The 20,980-nt window shown below is 37.0% G+C and overlaps 3 protein-coding genes across 5 annotated transcripts; 1 reads left to right on the top strand and 2 right to left on the bottom strand.

Annotated features, from left to right (window-relative positions):
• The first annotated feature begins 376 nt into the window (after window positions 1-376).
• Window positions 377-4,784, top strand: LOC137966539 (uncharacterized). 3 transcript variants are annotated; one of them, XM_068813198.1, is made up of 7 exons: window positions 377-506; window positions 1,989-2,125; window positions 3,106-3,246; window positions 3,341-3,449; window positions 3,531-3,592; window positions 3,689-3,795; window positions 4,341-4,784. In XM_068813198.1, exons 2-7 carry the CDS (start codon window positions 2,033-2,035, stop codon window positions 4,447-4,449), a joined length of 621 nt encoding a protein of 206 aa, XP_068669299.1. In that variant the 5' UTR covers window positions 377-506; window positions 1,989-2,032; the 3' UTR covers window positions 4,450-4,784. The 3 variants fall into 3 exon arrangements, with proteins under 3 accessions (XP_068669299.1, XP_068669301.1, XP_068669300.1); XM_068813200.1 differs by having other exon boundaries at window positions 3,692-3,795; window positions 4,341-4,783; XM_068813199.1 differs by lacking the exon at window positions 377-506 and adding an exon at window positions 649-737.
• Window positions 4,785-6,372: 1,588 nt separating this feature from the next.
• LOC137966141 (uncharacterized protein PB18E9.04c-like) lies at window positions 6,373-10,689 on the bottom strand. The gene is made up of 5 exons (XM_068812666.1): window positions 10,240-10,689; window positions 9,568-9,673; window positions 8,094-8,214; window positions 7,075-7,995; window positions 6,373-6,905 (listed from the first exon to the last, which is right to left on the bottom strand). Exons 1-5 carry the CDS (start codon window positions 10,409-10,411, stop codon window positions 6,522-6,524), a joined length of 1,704 nt encoding a protein of 567 aa, XP_068668767.1. The 5' UTR covers window positions 10,412-10,689; the 3' UTR covers window positions 6,373-6,521.
• A 2,271-nt stretch (window positions 10,690-12,960) lies between these two features.
• Window positions 12,961-19,733, bottom strand: LOC137966444 (26S proteasome regulatory subunit 6B homolog). Its single transcript, XM_068813055.1, has 6 exons — window positions 19,173-19,733; window positions 15,424-15,654; window positions 14,605-14,763; window positions 14,221-14,373; window positions 13,691-13,774; window positions 12,961-13,288 (listed from the first exon to the last, which is right to left on the bottom strand). Exons 1-6 carry the CDS (start codon window positions 19,656-19,658, stop codon window positions 13,154-13,156), a joined length of 1,248 nt encoding a protein of 415 aa, XP_068669156.1. The 5' UTR covers window positions 19,659-19,733; the 3' UTR covers window positions 12,961-13,153.
• Window positions 19,734-20,980: the final 1,247 nt, after the last annotated feature.

The raw sequence follows: 20,980 nt of genomic DNA, 5'->3' as shown, positions 1-20,980 counted from the left end.
CATATGTTTTGAGAGACTTAAAAATAAAATTTTAATTTATAAACCTAAAAATTTAATAAAATTAACCTTTTCCTTTTAATAATAATAATAATAATAATAATAATAATAATAATAATAATTTATTTTCATAGTATTTTTAAATTATCCAATTTATATAGTATCAAAAGTATATATATATATATAATATATCTCTTATGTTATTCAATACCTTTTAAATTATAAATTTTTTGTAGAAAAGCCCTAGGGTAAATATTAATTAATAATTAATATTTATAACTTATTTGCTTGGGACTGTGTAGTTTCACCATCTTGCGGGACGTGGATGTAATAAACCTTTCAAACAAATGGAAAGCAGCAACATGGCAAAAACACACAGTTCTGATTTCCTTACCGACGTTTAAACGTAGAATTCTGCAGAACAAAAGAGGATTTCAGGCCTCAAGCCGTGGGCGGAGACTGCAGCGGATGCTGATCTTGTCTCTCCAAATCTAGAACCTACTTTCCTGGTACGCATCTCTGTTTCCTCTAACATATCGTGTCTCTTTTGAGCTTTTCCATTTGTCTTCTTTTATGTATAATTAAGCTTCTTATGTGTCTTCATCTAATTGTTAATAATTCGGAATTGGAGAAAGTGTTTGCGAATTGGGATCGGTACTTGGGACTTGGGATTTTTGGGAGTAATTTCTATGGCATGTTATCCTGATAATGGGTCGCTCTATGGATTTACTTTTGTTATGGTAAATCTTGCTGCGTTTTTTACCGATCTATGCCAGTGGATTGACAAAGGTCTCTTGAGAATCGGCAATAGAGCTTTATAAATCACAAGATAGGTCATAACTATTTGGATCAGTTCTGATTTTAGACTAGGAGGCGATGTGAAAGGGAGTGTGAAGGTAGTGGGGGACGAAAGAGGGGTGTTTATATAGGGAGAGGATGCATGCTTAGGTTTAGAAAATGAGGGAGCCAGTAAATTGTCTTCACTTGGTAGATGTACCTTTTCAAGGTTTCATATGCTGAAACCTCCTGTTTCGATTATCATTCCTCTGCTTGGCTGTTCATGATATCTTTTTCTTCTGCATCTTTTCGATATTTTATTCTCATTGTTCTGCTTCGATTTTTATTTCAAATAGACCAATCCCCATGATATCTTTGTCCATCCGATGCCAGATGGTGGACCCTTTATTTCTTGTCTTTCTGCCAGCTCATCCTTTACGGCAATGTGGAACTATTCTCCTTCACACAGCTCTCGTTTTTAGACATCTAGCTTGAGATGTCGAACATATGTTTTATGATGGACTATTGAACCTTTTTTCTTACCCACCCAACACTCTTGCTCTAGGTTTAAAGAAACAACCTAGCATAAGACACGGAGAACATATAGAAACAGGTCATAGTGAAAAACACTAAAGTGACACAGAAAACAAACACGGGTTTGGATGGCTATGATACCATATTAAAGTTGGGTAATTCCTCCTTAACTAACTAGCCGAAGTTATAGAACTCCTTTCCAACCAATAAGTATAAGATCTTTTAAGTCCAAACCAATGTGGAATTATTTTCCTAGACACAACAATTCCCACTCTTAGATAACTAAATTAAGACGTGGGACACATGTACCATTGTAGACTAGTGGACTTTTTTCTACCCAACCATTCAAAGAGTTATTTCTATGTTATGTATGGCTGTGCCTAAGGGCATAGTAGTTGAAGTAGATTCTTCTTTTTTATTAAAAAAAAAAAAAAACCCTTCCCAAACTGTGCAAGCTTCTTCCAAAGCATACGGTTTTCTGGATGTATATGATGATATCTAGACAGATGGATCTTATATGAATCGTATGATGAAGTGCCACATGAGTGGATATATAGGAATACAAATCTGCCGAGTTGCTCATGTTTGTTTTCTTTGTTTACATATACCTTTTTTTTGCTCCCGGATCTTGCGTCCACGGTGTTGAAGTAATCTTTGACGGTCATTTATATTGACTGCAGTTCAGTCAAACTTGTAAGTAGAAGAGATCAAGAGAGACTGAGAGATGTTCTCACTGTTTTATGGGCTCTGGAAGTACATGTTCAGTAAGACAGAGTTCCGTGTTCTAATTCTTGGGACAGATAAAGCTGGGAAAACAGTAATTTCCTGACCTTTTCTTTGTACTTTTTTCTTTGTTGTTGGACTCCAAAGACTTATAATTTGCATAGCACTTTATTGGCCTTTAATCTTCAGATGCTTTTTAACATTCTTACTGAGATTTCTCCCCCAACCCCCCCCCCAAAAAAAAAGCAAGATTGTTACTGTGATCTTTTTTGGTTAAAACAAATAGGTGCAGTGGTTGATTCTCTCTGTTATTGACTACTGTTTTTGATATATCTACTTTCTTCTATGTACTAGCTAGCTTGTCTGCATCTACTTACCCAGTGACTTTATTCTTGACACCTCAGTTTTTTTCTTCTTGCATTATGTTTTCTTTCTTTCTCATAACAGTAAAGGATGTTGAATCCTAGAAAAACCTCAAGCTCCTTTTAGTATTGACTTTTCTGTCTTTTTATGTGCTGATGTATACATTAGTTGAGGAAACAAGGAAGATGGAAGTGAAAGTAGGGATATGTAGTGATATGTAGCTTGTAGAACTTGAAATTTTTAAAAGGACTGCCCTCAAATTTGAATAAATCAAATATAGTTTAACTTTTGACAGTCAATATAAATGTCTATGCAATATGCCCTTGACTTTTTTTATATCTGATAGTATAAATTATTGATTCCCTATTTGCACCCATCATTAAGCACATAATGGCCCAAGCAATGATTCCTAACTGACTTTAGCAAGATTTTCAGTTATTTGAACCACAAGCACTCTAATAACTTTCCAGATAAGACTTTTGCAACTTATGACTTATTTAAGTTTCCAACTGTAGACATACTTAGAGACAAAATGAAGTTTTCAAAATGAAACATCCATTTATGTTCTATTTTTTGCCTTCATATTTGGCCTTTTCATGAAAATTTATCAATTTACTGTTCAAAAAATAAAATAAATATTTACATTGAGTGGAAGGTAGAGATTTGTAGAGAATATCTCTTTTACACTAATTTTCTTTCTCCAACTTTCAGACGTTGTTAGAGAAATTGAAAACATTATACTCGAACTTGGAAGGACTCCCTCCTGACCGGATAGTCCCAACTGTTGGTCTTAATATTGGCAGAATTGAAGCATCCAATACAAAACTTGTATTTTGGGACCTTGGAGGACAGGTACACAAAAAAAACACCGATTGATGAATCCGATGTCTTGGCATACTATAACCTAACTTTATGGTTCAGATGATAAAATACAGAGCTTTTGCAGATGGGGCTTCGTACAATTTGGGAAAAATACTATGAGGAGGCTCATGCTATCATATATGTAATTGATGCTGCTTGCCCATCTAGATTTGAAGATTCAAAGTCTGCTTTGGGTTTGTAATTTGCCAATCCATAAATTTTTTATACGTTGACCTGTTATCATGGGCTAACTATACTTCTGTTTAACTGCACAGAGAAAGTTCTACGGCATGGAGATTTAGAAGGAGCTCCACTTCTTATTCTGGCAAACAAGCAGGTGATATGATAATTTTAGTATTTACTGTTTGAAAATGACCATGTACTTTTATGCATCATGTTCTAGTAAATCTTCTGACCTGAAAGTATTTGATAGCAGGATCTGTCTGGATCTGTATCATCCGATGAACTAGAAAGATACTTAGATCTCAAAGAGCTGGATGAAAGGCCATACACATTTGAAGCTGTTTCTGCATATGATGGGTAAGCTCTGTACTACTATTGTACTATATATACATCAGCATTTGCAAATTTTGGAGTGATAACATCTTAGCTATCAATATTTGTGTATATGGAACTTGAATCTAAAACAAGTTTAAAATCAGTCTCTACATTTTGAATTTTTTTTTGAAATTGAATGGTTAAAAGTTTTTTTCATGTCACATTTCACATTGTAATCTTTTGAGCGTTCTGAAACTCATTAGTATCTTCTTCTTTGTTAGTTTTTTTTTGTGAATTTGTGAATGGTACCTTCACACAGGCAGAAGCTGTTGAATCTAATCTTTAGAGTATCCTGGGTTTTTATTCTAATATTTACTAATACACCCAAAAAACAGTAGTCAAGGTTTAGGTTTGGAGGCACGAGGATTGCTGCACCCATTTTAACTCATAATCAGTCTCAAGTTTCGTTAATATGCAGATACTTGTTGCTACCCTAACATGTCCAAGTCTGCAGAAACTGTTACCTGGACACTAGTTTTCGTTTACTATGGTTGCTGTAGCTAATATGAAGAGGTCATACTGTGCAGGACTGGTATCAAAGATGCAATAGACTGGTTAGTTGATGCTATGGGAAGAAGTAAGAGGACAGAAACATTAAGAATCCGTGCAGGCGTAAATGGCCTTTCATCAGCTTAGAACAGTGATAAGGTGCAGCAAATTCTGCCTCTTTTGAGATTAAACCAACGCAAAGAATGAAAAAGAATGATCCGATCGAGGATAGTCATTGTCACATATCAGATTCCGATCCATATTTTCTGGCAGCGTAGCTGCTATCTTCGGTTCCATACTTTTACATAAATTGTAATTTTTGTCTTGAGGTCCGTTCCGGGCTTTTGTATGATAGCCAAGTTGGTATATGATCAATTATTACAAGCAGAGAAGTGATTAATTGATCCCTCTAAAGCTCTTACATATTCATCTATCCTCTTCAATATAATTTTAAACTATGCAGGAAAGTGCAGTTCCAGGTAAAGGAGAAGACTCAACATCTCAGCCAATTTTGTGAGTTTTCCCTTGTTGACATTGCATTCTAGGCTTCATTGTAGATAATATACATTCATTTCCTCTTCTGAAAGACTTAAATTGTCTATTCATTGAAGACTCTATTAGCTGAGGTTACTGTTTGCTCCGAAAATTGGAAAAAAACCCTTGAAAGCAGGATAACCTTCTGTTAAGTAAAGATCATGCAGTAAAACTGAGAAGTCTATATGGGATGCTGCTACACCTTTTTTTAATGAAGATAAACATTTTTTGATAATGATATGGAGTCAAATATTTCAGAGCTCATGTTTCTCAGATGTTCATCCCACATGAATGCTTTATATTTTGGATTACCAGAGATTTGGTGCTTTATATTTTATGTTCTTGATAGGGTTTGATCTGCATCTTATGTTATTTAACCTCGACTTGGGATTTCTGGAATTGATCATCAAGAAAAGTTCGATTGTGGGAAATCTTGTTTTGAAATTTTCGTTATATAATATGGTATTTTGCGTGGTAATTTCATCTTAGTGAATTGCTTTTGTTATCCTCCCACGTAATTAAGTAATCAAGTACATACATTGACTATATATTATATGGGTAATATATAAAAACAATTGGGAGCACAGTAAACTTAGTGACCGTTTGCGATATTGTTCAGGAGGACTAATTTAATATGAAAAGTCATTTGGTGCAAAATATGCGAAATAGTTAACTCAGCCATCTGATCATGATCACCAATACATATTGGATATTGATTGAAATATATCAGGTTTTGGGCTATCTGATACACCCCTTATTAGCCAGGCTAATACAAGGGTTGTATATCGGCTGATACATCTTATACGTATTGATTCTTTAGGTCTCCGATGTGTAATACGGGTAATTCTGGTCTCAAGTAAGAGTGTTTATTGAAGGCAGCAAAAAAGGAAAAATAATTTAAGGTTCAAAAATAAAAATTACTTCCAAAAAGCTAAAAAAATATAAAAATATTAACATATATTCAAAGTATGTTCAAATATGTCTTTGAGTGGTGTTATGTGTCTATGGAACCCAACAAAAGTTATTGAGTGTCAAATTGGGTTAGCTTAGTATAAGATAAGTTTCAAAGAAAAGTTTTATATGGCCATAATTCTAAAAAATTTGGTGTATTTGGACACATCAAATTTCAAATTTGAATGCCTAAGAGCCAAGAGTCCTGCATCAAGTTTTCATGTTTAACTTTGGGTGTAACTAAAAAAATGATAGTTTATTATAATTAGATTATACATATTTTCTCTATTATAAATAAAAACTCATGTATTCATATTACAACAAAATTTGATACATATTACGAAGTTATGCGTTAACTAATGTCAATAATGCCTTATGTTCCTAAATATGTTACGCTCCGTATATTACAAAATCCGAAATGTATCAAATATTACACATCAACGTAAGGCCAATACGCCCACCAGGTCCAAAAATCTGATTATTTGTTTCCAACCCTAGTCAGATCTACCAAAATGTATGAAGGATCTACCAAGGAAAGAAGCAATTATGGATTGGAAACTCTGGATATAGGGCAAGTGCAGTATCTGCTTTCAGTGCAACAGAGAAAGGGTCTCTGCCCACTTTGATTACCAGTGGAACACAAACAAAACGAATCATACAGATTCATAATCAAATGCTCACACAATAAGTTAAATAATCAAAAAATAAGGGGGAACCAAAACAGCCTGAAAAAACTATATAAGACTGAACGGTTCAGGCAGAAGCTCAAACCGGTGATCAAATATAGGGCTCTGGTCAGACTTGTCTTCCACACTGTGCAACCAGTTTGTGTTCTTCAGGTCTTCTTTTAGCAGAATTGACTCATAACGTGAGCTCTCATAGATGTCTGGGTCAAGGTTCAGCTTTGCCATGAGCCTGCCATTATCACCATGAGCTTCATGATCAAGGTCCGGAGATCGAACAGTGCTATTACCATTTTCAGAACCATTACTTTCAACAGAAGATGGTGAGTCAGAAACCCGTCCCAATCTGCCTTTTGGATTGCTACACCTTATACTCTGTGGGAATAATGAGTTACCGGACAGACCACGAACACTTCCCATGTTCTGACGTATATCCTGTTCATGCGCATAAAAGTGGGAATGTTTCAGTTTACCTGTCTCTATCTATGATTCACAAAATGTAGCAATATCTGCTCCTGTTGGATTTGGCTCTTCTCTGAATTGGTGGTTAGAACTCCTTAAAAGAGGAAATAATGAAACCAAACTGGAGGCAAAGACCACATACCATATGCCTGAGAGCCATGTCGAGTGACTTTTTCGAAATTGTCCTCCCGAATCCAGTGCTTTCTGTGGAAGATGCCGACTTTGATGACCTAGAAGGAACACCCTTGTTCATTTCTGTTGGCCCAGCTTCATGACCATTGTTTTGGACCTGGTTCCTTCTGGACAATTCTGGAAGCCTGCCTCTTGTCACAATTGGTGAAGAATGCCTGCGGGGAGGGTTTGTCGGGCCTGCTGGCTCTGAACTAGTCCTCACAGTGACAGCAGCACCTGGCCTAGACCTGCCAGCAGAAACAGGGCGGTCTGGAAGTGTTGTCCTCAGGTTAGGTGGAGCATCTAAAGGAAAGTCTGGGGGCACAATGGGCTGAGGTAGGGGTCGGACCCGTGGGCTTGGCGAGCTGGCCCGGGATGATGGTGCAGTAATCCTGGTACTGGGGACACGTCCAACCGATGAGGATCGTCCAGGAACTGAAGTTGATGCTGGAACTGGAGCCCGACGGGTTGGTGTTGATGGACGGGAGGTTGAACGAGAAGCAGTGGGATTCAAATTTGCCGGCATTTGTGGGCGTGATGTTGGAGTTGAGGGTCTAAGATTTTGTGATGGACGAGATTTGTCACCTGAAGAGATGGCTGATGCACGAGGCTTGTCAGTAGATGCAATGGAAGATGGCCTAGTTTTGGCAGGAGTGGAAGAGCGTCCTGCCATAGGTCGAGTGGTGGAGGCTGATGAACGACCCGTGGAAGAGCGGGAAGGAGGGGTTGATGGTCTAGAAGATGTGACAGAGGCTGTACTAGTATTCAGGACTGAGGTTCTGTTAGTATTAGATGAATAAGTAGAGTAAATGTTAGAGATCGAAGGGCGAGTTACTGAGCTACTTCTAGCAGGTCTTGCAGGAGGAGCATTATCTGATTGAGACACAGAGAGCTGAAAAAAAGAAAGATACATGTGCTCTTAACTCTTTAAGCATGATTTTTAGAAACTTAGAGATGTCTAATTTAGTTAGAAGAGAAGGAAATACATACCCTTGAAGGTTTATTGATAGAGCCTGATCTAACAGAACTGTTCCTTCCAGCTGCCAGGGACTGGTGAAGCTCATTGGTATCAGATGAAGAGAAGAGAGGAGTTTCAGGAGGTGTGAGAAGCCTATTGACAAAAAGGATAAATGCAAGTCATTTAGTTGACAATGCATTTCATATCTATAGGTAGTTTATATGATTAAACTAGTCAAATAAACATAAATTTTCTTACTAAAACAAAAAACATTTTCTATGAAAAGGTATACCAAGTCACAGAAACTCCAACAAAAAATTTAACAGTCAAGGGTAACATGAAACCTCATGTTTCAGTAGAAACAGTGAGATATAAATATCACCCCATTCTAAATCACATTGATTTTAGACAAGAGGAGCTTTACACTGCTCTCCCAGAAGCTTCTCACCAATGAGGAGGAAGTATTTCCATCCAATTTGAGATTTAAAACTTAAAGACCCAATGTGCATATCGTACAACTTCATATGAAGTGGTTTTATAAAATTATTAGTAGGGAAAATGATCTTTAGAGCGGTCTTCTGGTTAGAAGCAATCGACAGATTAACCAGGCAACAAGGAAAAGTTATGAAAAAGTATTAGTATTGGTACATTCTTTTACACTTTCTCCTGAACCTCCAAAGTAGAGAACTGCCACCAAACTTATCCCCAGAGATGCCATGAGGAAAACAGTTCAAATCCACCAATACTAAGGTGGCATATATATAATGCAGACATTGACTAGCATTTACAGGTTGCCACCTTATTTTTTATGAAGAAATATCTCAATAAGAAAAGAAGAATATGTAACTATTCCATCTTTCCAGGTCTTGCTGAGCCCCACATTTGTGCATTTTTGAATGCTGGCTAGAACAGATGTCAATGATCCCCATTGAATGCAATCAATATATTGGAGCATTGCCACTAAAATTTTATCCATACTAATACCATGAGATAAACAGTAGGATCATCTGAACCTGATGTAGCAAGTATGTAGTGTACACGAGTAGAAGAGCTCATCCCTAAACCCATTAACTGACGAGGAAGAAATTCCATCAAAATTGGACCCACTTAGGCCATTAACTTATTGAAAAGAAAAAATGTTCAAAGAAGAAAATCGTAACAACAGGAAAGGATAAGTTTTCTCTCCCAGTTTTCAGATCATGAAAATCAAATTCAGGCTTCTTTGTACTTTTCTAAACACTTTGGGATGTTTCCAGCTAATGATCTTGGGCTTTCAACAATCCTATAGAGACGACTCCCCAAGACTTCAGAGTCAAATGAAATCAAAGAAACTGAAGAACCAATACTGACCAAGAAAAGCCACAGACAAAGTCTGTAGAGGCACCAGACTATCACTCATGAAGAGGAATGTTGTAATGTAACGTGTGACGAGAGCTAACAGATGCAGATCTGGAATTCAATTTATAAGCTGAGACTGTATGTCGGAAGATCTATGTAGAAAGATACCAGTCATAGTCATGTTTCCCTCCCTCCGTTGACGTCAAGAGGTCATCCATCCCGCTCCTGAGAGGTCTGGTGGATCCGACTGAGATCATCCCCAATTTCATCAGACCTTCAACAATACCCATCTAAATCAGCAACCAAAAATTAAAGAAAATCTAGAATGTTTTCTTCAAAAGCACTTTTTAATCCACATTCTCGCCAGATTTTCACTAGCAAAGACTGCACACTCTCAGAAAAAACTATATCCTAAATATGTAGTTCCATAAACTCCTTTTTGTGAAAAAATAGATTAAATCAAAACATAAGATAACGAGAAACATGATAGCAAAAAAATTCATTCACTCCAACAACAAATTTTCACATACTAATTTTTCTAAAAGAAGGCATCATCAACCTCATGTGTTATCTATCTATAGCAATCAAAAAAACCCCAACGTCTTCCGAAATGAAAATTAAGAACACAAACAAACATAACCAACAGATTCTTCTTCCCCCATCTCACAAACTCTGAACTAGCCTGCACTAGATCAACCAAATCCGGACGCACATTCCCACTACCTCAAGCCATAAACTGTTTTTCAAGCAAAATCTTTAAAGAACATGTCTCTTCTCCCTCCAAAACCCATCACTCCACTGAAACAGACGAACATTAAGCACCAAAAAACAGTTTCTAACCATCAGAATCCGCCGAGGAAGCCACCGTCTGGCTGTGCCGCGTCCGAGTAAAAAGGTCCAGGCTCTCATCCCGATCCACCGGATCTCCGTTGACGGAACGACCCCTCCTGTACTGAGAGCCCGCTGGGAAACCCTTCAACCCCGCCGGAACTTCCCTTGAAACCCTGTTCATTTCTAGAGTTGCAGAGCCGACATTGAGGAAATACTTCAAGGTCTCAGACCAAGAGAAAGAGAGAAGGAAACTGAGATCCAGAGAATGATTAAAAAAAGCTCTAGAATCAAAAAAGGAAAACTGGAGATTTCTCCAAAATGCGGATTTTTTATTAGATCCTCTGCAGCTCTCAGTATCTGTGAGAGAGGAAGAGAGGGAGGGAGGCGATGTAGATTCAACTTGAAGGAAGAGCAGCGACAATTTAACAGCATTTTTTAAAATTTTCTGAATTAAATTTTATTTTGACTACCATTTTGCCGCGTTTATTGTTCTGCTTCCTCTAAATATTTATTAAACAGCATGGGACTGGTTTAGATGTATTAGAAACCCAAACCGGTGTTTTTCGGGTCGGTTCAAGTTTGAAGTCTAGGGCCAGGTCCTCCTCCGACCAGGCAATTTTGTGACAAAAATAATAGACACGTCTCCAGTCACGGGTCTCGTTTCAACTGCCACAACTAAATTACTTTGTATAAGTCATCCAAAGTCAAAACTAACCTTTACGGTATTAAAAGTCCAAACTGCCCTCCGTTTTGGAGGGAAATGTATTTAATACATATTAATAAATAAATTTAAAATAAAAAGAGGGAATTAAAATTATAACTTATTTAATAGGGGTAAAAATGTAAATTTATCTTTTGAGAAGGAGCATCTCTTAAATATTTTTCGGTTGGGCAGCCGCTTTTGGATTAAAAAAACTCCGCCGCGTGGTGGTTGCTGAAAGCGAAGCTTAAACTGCACCACGTGCGTGACCAGTGTAAGTCATGTAGCCCGCGGAGGGCGCTCCATAACAGAGCTCACTTTCGTGGGGTCCTTTATTCCTGTCTGTCGATAAGGTACCATCTTCCGGGGCCGAAGCGCGCCCAACGGTTCAGATCATTGTTCTGAATCAAGGAAGCAGATCCAATCTACGAAAGGAAAATGAATTATTTGTTGGCCACGCAAAAATAATTTCTCTCATGTGGTGGGTCCGGATACTTATCCGTTTACTTGTCTAGTTGTTAATTGGAGATGGACGGTGGGCGCGGCAAATGTATAGGCCTACATGACATGACTTTTTTATGTTGTCAGGATGTGGGCCTTGGACTAGAGAAATGGTATACTGAGGGAAAGCTTTAAAAATAAAAATGAAATTTTAATTTTTAAAAAGAAATGAAATTAAAAATAAAAATTTACTCTATTTAGTCTTATTAGTTTTCTAAACTTTAATTTTTAAGTAATTGTTAATTGAATTTAAATTGAATATATTTGCATTAAAATAGTTTTATGAAAAGATAAATAAACAATATATTAAATATAATAAGTCTAAAAAATAAATATATGAATTTTAAAAAAATTGATTTTAAATTATGGATATGTTAAAAAATTTATATCAATTTATAAAAACAAAAAAAAGTGACAAATGTGACTAGACCGTTTAGTATATGATAAAAATGGGTCAAATTGCACAACCAAGGCTTGCACCTTTGTTTTATAAAATAGAAGTAAATTGAAAATAGCAATGCATAGGGTTTAGGGTTTAAAGTTTAAAGATGTAACGGAATGACCCACTCGTGTGTTTCTTGATATGTACATCATACAAAACAAATTGATTACAAAAAATAAAAATAAAATTTTATTTTTATCACACAAAAATGACAAAAAAAAACTCATTAATACTCCTATAAATTGAATATATTGTTAGCGTGTGTTTTAATTTCTAATAATTGTTTTAGATGATATTTAATTTAAAATTAATTATTTAGATTTATTTACGTGAAAAATATGAACAATAATTAAAAAAATTACACAAACCCAGACTTGAATTCCAATGTCTGGATTATTCTTTTCTTTGGAAGGTGGGGGAGTGAAGGGGGGTCCCCCTCTACACCAATCCGGAACAAAAGTAATTCACATAAAACAAATATTTGGTACAAAACATGTGAGATAACAGTTTCGTACTGAATGGCTTTTTGTATTGGATCAACCGTGTGTATATATATAGTTGACAAGAATTCCAAAAAAAAACATAGCCCAACCCCCTAATAAGTCCCGATTCATTGAGTGCCTCATGAAAAAAGGATTGGGAGAGTAAATGTTCACCTATTTTCAATTCCAAAATCATAAAAGAGGATGATAAAGGGGTAATGCATTTTGGATTTTGGACTGTGATGGATTGTTTGTTTCCCTTGCTCCATTATTGGAGACCATGTGCAAGATGCTTGCCTCAATGGTACTCTTTTGGACTTGCATTTCCCTACTGCAAGCACATGCCCTCCCCTGTCACCTGCTTGATGCTTGACACTTCGACATCACATGCATTGAATAAGACATTATGGTTGGTCGTATCACTTAATATGCATACCTTCATAAAAATATGTGTAACTGTAATCGTTCTATACCACACTAGGCCTTGCACGCAGGTTCAATGGTCATCCTAGGCCTTGCATGAAGGTTCAATGGTCATATAACGGTAATTTAATTCGAACCACACGAAGCTTAGGGTTTAGGATTTAGGGTTTTAGGGTATCAAATGAACAAATGAACAACAACAAAAACGACCCCTAGCGTTTGTCTGCTCTTCCCTCTCAGGAATCCCTCTCTGTCATTTATGGGTACGCTATCATGAACACGGTCTAGTATATATATCTTACAGGCCTTCCTGAAGGCCCAAAAGATTAAGATACACAATTAACAAAGGGATCCTCTGAACCTAAATAGTCTCTTTTACTTGTAAAAATCGAAATCTGTATCCGGCTTCTTCACGTTGGTTCTGTAACCTTTCTCAAAATCCTTTGGAAGAATTACGTAACGGTTCTTCCGGACAGCATGCATTCCTGCCTCTTGACAGATTGCAGTAATCTGCAGACATATACAGAAGCAACCAAATATATTATATTAAATCATCAAAGAAAACCCCAACAAACAATTTGAAAGTCCAAGCTATCTCGGCAAGATGCATTGGCGTTATGTATCAGAATTCTGAAGTGAACAATCTGTATTCTGAAGTGAGCAATCTGTATTGACAGTTGCAAGTCACTTACTAAGCCTTGTACCAGCCAAGTCAAGATATGGACATATGGTGGAACTTTTATAGCAATAAGGATGAATTTTCTTTCATTCTTTTGCTTAACGGTGAATTACATGGATTTTTCCCCAAGGAAAGATGTTTCACATAAAAAATGGAAAGCGATTACTGAACTAAGCACAGTTTTACCACTCAAGAGCTACCAAAGTTCACAAAGTAATAATAAGTACACTTACCTCTGCAGCACTGATTTTGTCAGGTCGAGAAACATAGTCTTCTAAATCAACCTCATCACCCAAGTTCATTTTAGCAGTGCAGACCTGTTGATAAAAATACCCACACAGAATAAATAAATAAAACGATTAAAAAATTCCAAGAAATTTGAAGGTAAATTCTGCACTTCAATCCCACAAAATGTACACCGACAATTTTTTTTATCCTAGCAAGTTGGGAATGCTTGACATGAAACTCATATTTTGCTAGCCAGCCCAAGAACCCACTAAAACACCTGTTCTTTCAACATCAGGAACCAACTAATGGAAACACATGCACAAAGATTCATTGATTAAAGGGCAGCAAGCTGGTAACCACATCATGTACTAGGATTATTATCACCAGCACCTTGCCTACTGCTTTAAACAAAAAACTCATATTCGTGACTACCAAGTTGCAAACCATCTCTTTCAAGCTCAGAACATATGTGGCAGAGAACACATGCATCTCAAACAAACAAAGGCCAAAGAGGAAGTATATGTTACTAACTCACCTGAAAAACAAGCCTCTTTTGTCGCCTATCTGGCAGAGGGAATTCAATCTTCCTGTCCAGTCTACCAGGACGAATAAGAGCAGGATCAAGGGTATCTGCTCTATTTGTGGCCATTATAACTTTTACATTCACAGTTTGATCGAACCCATCCATCTACCATTCAGGAAAAAGTAATTAAAAGCAACAGAGTGGCTATTAAAGGACAATGAAAACACAATACTAACGATAATTACACAAGTTCAAGATATACCTAAGTGCGCATAAAAAGTAAAATACAACCTCAAGTCTTTTGTTACATAGGTCTATGCATGACTGTTTAGCTATGTGCAATTAGACACTAAGACACTATCCATTATCAAATCTAAAAGCACTTGTAAAATCTACCTGATTTAGCAGTTCCATGAGGATACGCTGAACTTCCCTATCAGCTCCAGTTTGAGCATCAAACCGTGCAGTAGCAATTGCATCAACCTCATCGATAAATATAATTGCAGGAGCATTCTCTTTGGCGAGCCGAAAAACATCTCTAACCATTCTCGGTCCCTGTTTGAACACAAAAAACACATCAGTTATGAACTGTTCTATATGGTAAATGACATAAGATGAAAAAACAGAACACCCAGCAAAAGGCAAATGAACCTGCATAGACCTTCTTTATTTCTGATTCACAATCAAATGAACATCTTCTAACCAAATTAGCTGGCCACTTAACTTGCCCAGTCCTTCACTTAATGAACAATTTTTTTTCCATTCACAAGTGACAATAATTTTTTGTTCACTATATATTATCATGATGAAGGTCCAACTGTGTCATTGACCCCAGTTATGATTGGACCAGTATGGTGTCATAGTATATACAAATGAATAGAACAGAGTGGAGGGGACAGGTCCCGTTTTAAAACATTGCCTCTAAATGTTCTAACTCTTCTGATTTCACAATCTCGAACAATTTTTGAGAGAATAAAGAAACCCTCACCTATCACATTTTTCTCTCATCTTCAGTTCACAATCGCCTTTCCAAGAATATATTCATAATGTTGATATAAGTATTTCGTTAAATATATCACTCACAACTAACACCAAATCCATCTTGGAAATGATAAAAAATTGCTCTAAAAGCCACTTATTTGGAAGATGCAACTGTGAATAACTGTTTTATACAATGTGTACCACATGAAGGAAAGAAGGAATTTTTCCAAATACCTCACCCAAGTACTTCTGAACAAACTCAGATCCAACAACACGAATAAAGGCAGCAGTTGTGTGGTTGGCTACAGCCTTAGCTAACATTGTTTTGCCAGTTCCAGGGGGACCATAAAGCAGCACACCTCGGGGAGGATCTATTCCAATCTGCTTGTACAGCTCATGATGAGTCAAGGGCAACTCAACAGCTTCCCTGATTTCTTGCTTTTGGATGTCACATCCTCCAATATCCTGACACAACCAACAACTAAAGAAATTAGGACAAAACAAATAAGAACAGGTTGAAGAACTGAAATTAACCATTATAGATAAGATTGCTTTTGCTGTTCGGAGATTCAAATATCTATCACTAATCTCAAAAAAATTGACTGAAGTACTTAATTGGTGATAGATAATAAGAGTGCACAAGTTCAACAACATAGAAGACAACAAAAATCAAGACCCAGAAAAAAAACATAAAATTTATTTTAGCTTCAAGATTCATGATTTGCTTCTCCAGCTGATTATTAATGAGTACATATAAAACACAAAAGAGGCAATAAATAAGAAATCAGAAGAAAGATAAACATATAGGCACAAAATAGAAAAAAAATCTTCTATACATGTAACATAAAAACAGACTACAGAAGCTCAGGTTGTACCTTCCTGCAACATAAAGAATAAAACACAAATTGCATGGCCTAGTCTAAACATGTTAATTAAGTAATCCATGGAAGGATTCATCCAACACTTTAAATACATATAAATTCCACGAACATTGTGTAGAAACCTTTTTACTTCTCATGTTCTTACCAAAGAAATTAATCATCTAGAGGTAGGAGTTAATAGCTCTAACCTGCCCTAACACACCAAAACAACTATAATGATGGTCAAACATGCACTTACAACCATAATGCAAGTTATGATACTAAATAATGAGAACACGATGCATTCCACAAGTATAGTGATGTTATGGGTACGGTAAGGTGGTTTATGAAAAAAAAAAAAATCATCTACAAGGAAGTTGCCATTGTTCAAAAACCAAGAGCTGCACTTTGCAAGCATAAATTCTTATTCCTACACCAATATCGATATATTGACGGTGTTTTTTTTTCCCTAAGACAGAACCTAAACAGCCTAAGGAACTCACCCAAAGTACACACCCAGCATTACAATGATAGAAAATTATGAAATGCGTATCCAACTCAAGTTACTTGAATCTATCATAGCCAACAGTACCACGCTAGAAAATTATGAAATTCCTCATGCTTTTCAAACAACAGTGGGTTAAGCTAGCAACCCCACCCCCCCCTCCTCCTCCTCCTCCTCCTCCTCCTCCAGGGTCTTCCATAAGCCAAAAAAGCCAGGAGGGCAAGAGTCCCTTCTGCCTCCCGTCTTCAGAATAGGAGAGGAGGACCCTCCCTCCTCTTTTTTGAACAAGAGATGAGGAGTTCTTGCCTCTTGTTTTGTCCTTTTTTAAGGAAAGTCTGGTTGACCTGATCGGTTAAGAAATTCAACAATTGAACCGTACGATCAAGTCCAGACATTTAAGCCCCTTGAGGGTATCTGTTCGGGTTGAATTGAGTTCAACCAGTCTGTTTGAAAACATGGACAGTAACTTTAAACTAATGAGAATTGCCTAAAGTTCAAAGTAGTGATAAAAACAAGGCCATATATTTAAATGATGACAATATTTATCGTTTCAAAAAATTATTAAGCAAGAAAAAGAATAATAAAAAGAAAAGTTAGGCAGGTTCAAAGGAAAAGTGTACCCACAACAAAGTGTTGCTGGAGGCACCTTCTTTTGCTAGTCTATCAGTAATAGAGTTCGCTGACTCAGGAGTATCAATGCTCTGAGTTTAAGAAAATATATTTTTTAAATAAATATGTAAAAATATGGAATAAGAGGGACTGTGAGAGGAAGAAAGAGAGAAGGGAGAAAAGAAAAGGAGACGGCAGCAAGATAGAGGGATCTCTCATGATTAGGGTACTGGTCGACCCCTAGTCACCTTTTATAACTTTAAAAAATAAGTGTAAGGACAATAATACCCTAGTCACTTAAATGCAATTACACCCTTATATCTCCTACATTACACCTCCTAATTACATAAACTACATAAACTATCAAACATACTGAATAAGATAAGCCTATTCTTAGAAGGTCCAGGCAATGAGAAATAACCAAACTACCCTTCTACAGTATTATTCAACTAAACATTTAAGCAAATGGTTGGTGTTAAAAAAATGCTTTCTTAGAAATACTTTATATTTAAATGAACACAACATAGCACTCAACTTGGGGCCAGCTCCAAAGAACAGACATTACTGCTAACCAAATAAATTTAAATTAAAAGCAATCGTTATGATGGAGGGACACAAGAGCAGACCTAATTAGCATTTTGCACCAATATTGGCTCAAGGACAACAAAAGAGAAAGAGGCTGACAATGAAATGCATGGAAATAAAGGCTAGCTAAGTGATGAAACTAGCATATCCTTGAGAAGAGCAAGCCAAAAAATATTTGAACTTCGAAGTCATATTCCATTATAGACAAATGAAACAGACAACCACAAAGTTCTATTTTATAATCTTAGTTTCTAGTTAACGCCATTTGAGACAAAAAATTGATGAAATTGAATGCTAAAATGAATTGACTTAAATTTTCTAATTTGTCGTGCTGATAATAGCTCAGCGAATATCCACCTAAAATATGTATGATAAAAAAAATGAAACTGACATCACAGCGGAAGCATGGCCACAAGAACTTGACAAGATAGAAACAAATACAAGAGGGGCAAGTTGATGGTTAACAACCTTCTCTTGGTCTTTGTTGCTGTCTTTTATTATTCTTTCAAGGGGAGATCAGGGAAGGGGGAGTCAAGGCTATTTTGCTTGGCCATTTGGATATAAAACACCAATTTGAATGTTCCTAGTTTCATTCTGTGAATAGAGTGTAAATTTTTTATAAAGATTCACAGAGTTTCTCTATATTTCTCAGTGCCGGGGAAGCTTTGTTGCTCAGCCATTCAGAAACAAAACGCCAATTTGATCTCACCTTAATTGCACTAGATCCTCCTGAATTTTCCCAGTTTGGGTAATGTGAATGGTGCAAGCTTTTTTGTAAAGTTTCAACGATGTTCTCTACTTTTCAAATGCCTACCACTACTACGCACCTGCACTTTTATTCTGAAAAAACAAGGAACCTAGGTTTCCTGATACAAAATATAGGGACCACTGGTTCATGCAGATTTAAATGCACTCCAATTAGAAGACATTTTCATAGAACGACAGATTTTTTTATAATATCAAATCTATGCGCAGAAAATATAGTAAACCAACCAACGTTTGCAGAGAAGGAGACATGAACAAACATCCAATACAAGAGTAAAAGGTTTCCAAGACAAGAGAAGCGTTTTTTGAAACCCTAGTTCTGAAATTTCGTTCAAAAACCAGAAAGTATAAATCCGAAGGTTATTTCCAATCAAATGTTCCCCTGAAATTTGAACAACGATGAATTAAGAAAGCACAGACTAGCCCTAGATTATGAACTCGTGAAAATGCCAATTAGACTTAGAAATACACGAACCCTGTTTCGTCATAAGATAATTAATAAGATACCCTAATATCTCTCTCTCATTTCTCAAGGAAACATGACCATCAATCCAAACATCCAAGCACCGCAAACAGCCCCACGAACCCTCTAAAATGGGGAAAACGAGAAAAATTATGACACGATTTAAATGCAAGAAGCAAACAACATTCAAACTCACATTATAAGTGACATCCGGCTTTTCCGACTGACTGAGCAGCGAGATACTCGAATCCGCTTCCGGCGGCAGAACATCCACCAACGCATTCGAGTGGCGATGCAACGCCACCGAGGCCGATGGCTTCAACAGCTCCCTATTAATCGTGCTCAAAATCCTCACATAGTAGTTCGACCCAGTGGTAGATCCAACGATGCCGTTGTTCTGATCCACCATCTCCATAAACTGCCCGATCACCAGCGGAACGGACTGGATCCTCTTGACCTCCTCCTGCGCCCGCAGGAGCTCCCGTTTGAGGTTCTTCTGCTCGTCCTTCACGTACTCCTCCTGGATGTCGATGAACTCGAGCTGGCGCTGCAGGGCCTTGAGGCGCCCATAGAGGTCCTCCTCGTCAGCGAATGAAGCGTCTGTGAGGGAGAGATCGGAGCGCAGGGCGGGGACTGATGGTGGGGGTTTTGTGGGGTCTGCTACCATGGCCGAGCCGGCCATCGTGGACAGCGTCGTTTGGGCTTTTCCAAAACGGTAGAGCGACAGTGAACGAGAGAGAAGTCAAGGAGGCAAGGGGTGAACGAGGAAATGAGAGAAACCAAGCCTATAAATACGAACTACTACTTATAGACGTAATTGGCTTGTGGAGGCGGCAAGGAGCTATGGACTCGCTGCGCTTGGACTTGCCCCGGGTTGACGGTTTTATGTTGACTCGGTTTAACCCGGTTTTCGCTAGTGTATCGCGACATCCAATGTTATAAACCGACTCCGTCATCCCATGCATTGTTATAAACCGACTGAGTCACGGGCTCGGAGAGGTGTCGAACTCGGTTGAGACGACCACGAGGGAACCTACCCTCCCAAATATGGTGGGTGGGAAGGGGGGCGGGGGCTCCTTCCCTAGAGAGAGGCAATGCATTTCTCTCCTCGTTACGTGTGACCCAATTGTTCGACCGGGTCGACCGATTCAATAGTTTAAAATGAAAATTCAACCGAGTCATCTCTGGCTGGTTCTATTTGTATTTTATGACTATTAGAACACATAATGATACAAAAATATATACTAATTTATTATTGAGATAACAAATATACATTTATTCTCATTCCTTTGCTCATCAATTTATTATATTTATTTTAAAGTCCTTTGGCTTGCTTTAAATTAACATAGATACATGGGGTAATAAATAAAAATGGAATAAAAACTAATTTTAATGTCATTCAATTTAAATTATATAGAAATTAGAATGGACATTTTTCATATTATTTAATAATATGAATAAAACCCCATCCTTATATTTGTAACAATTCTTTTTCTATTTATTGTACATGATAGAAGATTTTGTTATTTTTATAAAGTATCAAATAATAAGATAAAATAGTCGTGATGATTTTGTATTTTAATATCAATATCCAGTGTATGAGATGCATATTTATATATTTATTATTGTTTTAATGTAAGATCTTATCAAACGCCTAACCAATACAACCTAAAAGACCAGTCTGTTAAGTTCGGAAAGTCAAATACCTAACCCAGGTGGACTGAAACCGCATAGCTTTAACACCCACTATTCCTGTTCCCCTAATACCATGTTAAACGCCTAGCCAAGACAACCCAACATATTGGTATTTTGGGTTGTATTGGTTAGGCATTTGACAACAGACCGGTCTTTTGGGTTGTATTGGCTAAGCGTTTGACAACAGGCTGGTCTTTTGGGTTGTATTAGCTAAACGTTCGACATATCTTTTATATTTAATACATATCAACTATAAATTCTTAGATATAACTATTTTATACGTTATTAAAATGTATCATGTTATATCGA

This window comes from Aristolochia californica, unplaced genomic scaffold (genome assembly GCF_029961685.1).
Source record: "Aristolochia californica isolate CCGP_79_NKW_82.1479 unplaced genomic scaffold, dmAriCali1.0.hap1 SCAF_5, whole genome shotgun sequence".
NCBI lineage: Eukaryota > Viridiplantae > Streptophyta > Magnoliopsida > Piperales > Aristolochiaceae > Aristolochia > Aristolochia californica.
Note: the sequence above shows the minus strand (reverse complement) of the source record. Positions and strands in the feature narration are given on the sequence as shown.